This window comes from Ceratosolen solmsi, unplaced genomic scaffold, assembly GCF_000503995.2.
Source record: "Ceratosolen solmsi marchali unplaced genomic scaffold, CerSol_1.0 scaffold6, whole genome shotgun sequence".
Taxonomy (NCBI): domain Eukaryota; kingdom Metazoa; phylum Arthropoda; class Insecta; order Hymenoptera; family Agaonidae; genus Ceratosolen; species Ceratosolen solmsi.
Genome location: NW_011948414.1, coordinates 16124427 through 16130205, shown reverse-complemented (window position 1 = coordinate 16130205; position 5779 = coordinate 16124427). Strand labels below are relative to the sequence as shown.

At 27.5% G+C, this 5779-nt stretch overlaps 1 protein-coding gene across 1 annotated transcript; it reads right to left on the bottom strand.

The window, feature by feature from the left end:
• Nucleotides 1-983: 983 nt before the first annotated feature.
• Nucleotides 984-5472, bottom strand: Brd8 (Bromodomain containing 8). The gene is made up of 6 exons (XM_011507514.1): nucleotides 5285-5472; nucleotides 4555-5126; nucleotides 3226-4485; nucleotides 2205-2499; nucleotides 1516-2141; nucleotides 984-1163 (listed from the first exon to the last, which is right to left on the bottom strand). Exons 1-6 carry the CDS (start codon nucleotides 5301-5303, stop codon nucleotides 984-986), a joined length of 2952 nt encoding a protein of 983 aa, XP_011505816.1. The 5' UTR covers nucleotides 5304-5472.
• Between the last annotated feature and the right edge of the window lie 307 nt (nucleotides 5473-5779).

The following is a 5779-nucleotide window of genomic DNA, read 5'->3' as shown; positions in this document are numbered from 1 at the left end:
AATTACCAACAAATATAAATATTATTACATACTAATATATTTCATGAGATGATGAGTTGTGAAATTTGCTTTAATCAGTGGAAGAACGTGGATAATTTACTTAATAATTTACTTAAATAATTTGGATTCATAATTCATTGTCAGGTTGAATTTCAGAGTATACTATGTTAATTATTTAATTGCATAATTAATTAATACATTTTGAATGATTTTTCATTCATTTGATTTAGAATTTATTTTATGTTATGCAATGTATTTCATTTGTCGGTGTATAATTTCTATCGGTTTTATTCAGCCAAACTTGTGCATTTATAATTTACATTCGCTAAACTTTTGAGTATGCAATTTCCAAAAATGAAAAATATTTATTCGTGAGAATTATACTTTATCCAATCCTTACGATTATTTTGCTTCGTAATTACAGATAAATAATCACCAAGTGGTAAATGAACATAAGACAATATATTTTCAATAGGAATAAATATTAGTATTGAGATGATAAAACTGGTTAATTGAATAACTAGTATTATAGATAGTAATAATAACTTTTATATTCTTTTCAAATTAAATTCTTGTTGTGTACAATATAATTTAATATAATTTACACTTAAAATATTCATTAGTACTAAAATTAATTTCCATATCAAACTAATCATCTATATTATAATTATAAAATCATGGTAATTAATAATTTTATAAATTAAAGTAAATAATGCAATTATCTACAAATTACATATAATTCACAATTACATAGAAAACAACTATGTGTCCATATATTTATTATACTTTAAGATCATTCAAGAAATATTGAAAATATAATTTCAATTATTTATATTATTTTACACTGTTCAAAACCGTTTAGAATTTAAACATTTCTAAAGCAAATAATAATGTACTTTCTAAATGCATGTTATCTTTGATTGTTAAAATATAAAATTTCAATCAAATGTAGATTAAATTCTCAAAACATCAAAACTCGTGTTTTAATCATTTTCGGATTTTCTTCGTTTTTTCATTCGTGAACTTTCTGTTTCATAGTGAGGACTAGACGATATATGAGTCCATTTTCTTTTTAAACTATTATCGGTTGCTTCGTTGCTAATACTAGCTGCTGTTCTTGTCTCTCTTCTAAACGATGCCTCACCCGCTGCTCTTACTAAAACCTGCAAATATAAGACTAGATTAGTATTTAATAGGTATAGATCTTTTATTTTCACTATTTTTTCAAAACTTCTTAATACATATATTTATAAATCATTATAAAGCAATTATAATATTGTATTAATTCTTATTTCGAATGATTTTATAATTAATCTCTAATTAATTAATTTATTTTATTACTTATAACTTTGAGTGATTATTTTATTTTTAAGTTGTTTTATCTTATATTCTTAAAAATTTTTTATTATTCATATGTTACCGTTATATGAAATGAAATAAATAATGAATTTTTAAATTACTCTGCAATATAAGAGATATCGATCGTATGCAAATTATGATATACAAAAAATTAACCTGCATATGTTGAAGACATTCTTCTTGCATTTCTAAAGTCATTTTATGTACAAGTGTATTGTACTTATTAAACATAATTGCATTTTGAAACATGAGCATAACATCTCGTTGAAAATGAGTGGTTGATCTAATAGTACCATTATCAATATTTTTTTTAATTGTCCATAAATCCATAGGCCTAAATATTATTGAATGATATCCTGGAGCTTGATCTTCGGTGATAGGTCTCAAAAATATAGAAGCATATTTATGAGTGGCAAGTCTGTTATAAACAAGCATTATAGATTTCTTCCATGCTCGATAATCAGCAGTTTCTCCGCCAGTCTCATTCTCTGGTTCGCTATCTACTGTAGCATTTTGCTTTTTTGAATATGTTTTCATAGCCCTACCACCGCTTAATTTACTTAAGGTTGGTTCTTCTTCATCTAATTCCTCAACGCTTCCTACAGACTCTATGCTTTCTTTTTTTATCGAATCGTTTTCAATTTCCTTCTTTATCTCCTCTTTTTCATGTTTGTAATCCTCTTCATTGTCTTCGTTCTCTTCTTTCTTCAGTTCAATTTTTATCTTTTCAGATACTTCATATTCTTTTACTTTTTCCATTTTTAGCAGGTCTTCCAATTTTTCTTCTTTTAATACTTTATCATTATTAAAATCTATAAATATATTTTCTTGTAGTACTTTATCATTAATTTCGCAATCTATTATAATATCTAATTCTTCTTTTACTATTTCGCTAACTTCTTTTTTCTCTACTACATCTTTTACATCTGAATCTTCAATAGTTTCTTTAAAGTCCTTGTTTTCTTTTTCAATATTCGATTCTTGTTTTAAAGGGACCGATTCTTTTATTGATTCGGTCTCTTTAACATCTTTATTACTACTTTCAGAGTTACCTTCTGTTGATTCTATTTCCGGTTGTGGAAATACTTTAAATTCATCAGTTTTTTTAGTTGATACATTGTCTTCAGGATTTTTCTTTTCCTAATAATAAATTTCAAAATATAATTTAATTGAAAGAAAATTATATCAATAAGCATAATTCTAACTACACATTAATGTAACTTGTTTATATAATACTTGAATACAAGTTAAAAATATTAAATTAAAAAAGTAACGTAGTATCCAATTAATATAATTAGCTCAAAATTATGAATAGAAAATTGAAATATTGGAATATTTATTCTACAAATATTTTATTCTTTCTTAATGCAATAATAAACTAAACTAAACAAAAAAAATAATTAAGTATGTTATGTGTAATTATTTATAGCAATCTTTATAAAATTAAAATAAATAATAAAACAACTAATATCTAAGTATTTATATTTTGTTAATATTAAGTTAATATTGAGTAATCATAGAGTAGTAACTATTTAATATTTTCAAAAAAATTAATACATATTTGAATAAAAGTACTTTTGTTAAAGCATTTTAAATAAAAAAATTTATCAACTTTTATATCCTAACCAAAAAATTAACCTTAAAAGTTAATTTAACAAAGAACTGAAATGCCAGTCCTAATTCCGAATTTAGTCATATTAGTTATTTCTAAATGTAAGTCAATATATATATATATATATATATGTATATATATATATGCATGCATGTGTTACATGCATATACACACATGCAAAGAAACAAACAAACGTACATATTATGTGTTCTAAAATGATGAAAGAAAAATTAATATTGAAATATTATAATTACTTCTATTTGCAGATCATTGGATGTCTTTTCATGTTTTACAACGTCAAGATATGGTTCCAATTCCTTCTTTTCTTCTAATTTTGAAGAATCATTTAATTTATCTGTAGATGTAGTCGCAGTTTCAACGGTCGATGTTTCTTGATCATTAATAACTGATTTTTTATTTTCAATGTTTTGTTCATTTGTCGTAAGTTCTTCTTCACAAAATTTAACACAGTCTATTATTTTATTATCAGAACTATCTTCTTCATCTTTTTTATTATCTGTTTTACTCTCATCTTCGCTTGGAATTGCTTCTTCATGATCCATAATATTAATTTCATCTGTATTATTATCACTTTCATTTTGCAATTGTGTCGGAGCTTCCTGTATAATTTCTGTTTCAATTTTTATTTCCTCAGAAATAGTAAATTCTGTCACTTCTTTATTAATATCTTCAGCCACCAATTCACAGGTTTGAGCTTCTTTTTTTTCTTTTGGTGGATCAGAGATATTTGTTTTACTTTCTACTGTCTCTATTGCTGTACCAATAATTTCTGCTATATTTGATGTACTTGAATCAATTTCTTCAATCGATACTTCGCTAGTCGGTGAATTCGATAAAGACACCGGTTCATCTACATTTCTTAGTTCCGAACGTTCTGTTGAAAGTTCCGTCGAAGCTTGTACATTTAAATTATCAATTATATCAACTGTTCTTGAAGATGTTTCTAATGATTGCGGACTACCTGTTATTTCTTCTTTAATTAGCTCTTCTATATCTCCAATTATTTCATTTATTTCATCTTTATCCATTTGCAAAACTTTTGGCATAACTTCATCTATAGGGTTCGAGATGATTTGAGGTATTTCTGTACTTGATAAATCTGCAGTAGAAATAACTTGTTGCACCTGTGAAATTTGAGGATTGCTTTGACCCAGCCGAGTTGACCTTGTTTGTATTGTATTTTGCACTTGTACGGTAGTTTGTACATTTTTAGGAGTAATTAAATTTGTCGAATTTTGTAATTGTTGCTGTAAAGCTTTCTGTGTACCAGCGGTCGGCTGCTCTAATAACATTGACAAAGTTGGCGCTGTAGCTGAAGGTCGCTCTTGGGATGCATTAGAAATAGTATTTGAAACCAATTGATGTAATTGTGGCGAAACAGTTTGCATAATTACTGGTCCTGGTACTTTTGGACTGGATCCCAAAAGACTTGCAATAGTGGGAGAACCTGCTGCTTGAGTTGACACTTGCATTTGAGTTGTAGGACTGGGAGACTTCAATAAACTAGTTAAAAGCGATGATCTGCCACTTTTATTTCTTTTGTCTTCTTCTTCGGTACTTACCTCTGCAGTTTCTGTAGTCTCTGTTGCAATTTCAGCTTTTTTCTGAATATTTTCAACAGTTACCGTTTGAGTCGTTGGAAGCTCTTTGCTTTGTTGACGTTTACTTAACCATACTATGTGAGCTTTATTTTTTTGTTCTTGTTCTTTTTCCTCGTGTTCAATCGCAAGCCACATCTTCTGTAGCTTTTCGTCTGATATAGTCCCATTCTTTAATAAATTTAGCTCATTCTTCAATTGTTGATGCTCTTCCCTTTGAATAGTTAAGGCCTTAGAAAGTTCTGATATTCGATCTTGAGTTAAACGTCTGACAATGGATTCACTCGTGGTTTCTCCACTCTCCCTTTTCTTTCTTTTTGGTATGTCCGTATTCTCTAAGAGATAGGCATATTGTTGCGCGCAAGACTTTTGTGAGAACCAATCTTGTGGCCTTGCGCTATCTTTATCGGCAATTGGTCTTAAAGAACGTGAAACGCTCATCCAATTTTGATCACCTGATTTTAGAACGCTCGATGCCAAGCATAATTGTTCTCGAATGCTCCATATATCTGTCGGCGCACGTTTCAACTTTAATCCTATAAATATTATAAATATATTATTGTCATTGCAATTATTGACAAGCTTGTTATCATAAATGAAACCTTAATACGCTTTCGATATTAATTTATATTATAATCAAAATTTTTACCAAGATTATTATATTAATTTTAAATAAAAAATTGTGATAACTTACTTTCTTGAACAGAAGCCATGAATCTTTTTATCAAATTACTAACATTGATACATACTACATACAGAATTAAACATATAAATAATCTTTCACTTATCAATGATTTACCGATCGGTATAGTAATTACAGGAAAGTTTCAAAACAAAACAAAATTATTACCAAAACTTCGAGGTAGAACCGAGTCTAAGATAAAATCTATAGTCTGCAGGTTTACACCACAGATAGACGGAATCCTAAACTTGGGCATGCGCAATACGACTCTTGTCAATACTACACGCGCCAAGTAAAGGTTTATCAAATTCCTCCAATATAGCCATTAAATTAAATAAAGACGAAAAATATAAAAATCTGCGTTTGAATTCAATGCTGTTAATTGAATTTGTATTTTATTGCATGAGCGTTAAATAAAAATAAAATAAAACAAAAAATTGAGAATTCGTAAAAGAAAGTTTCTTGATAAAGTATTTTCAAGCATCCACGTCTCGTTTTAAAAACTGG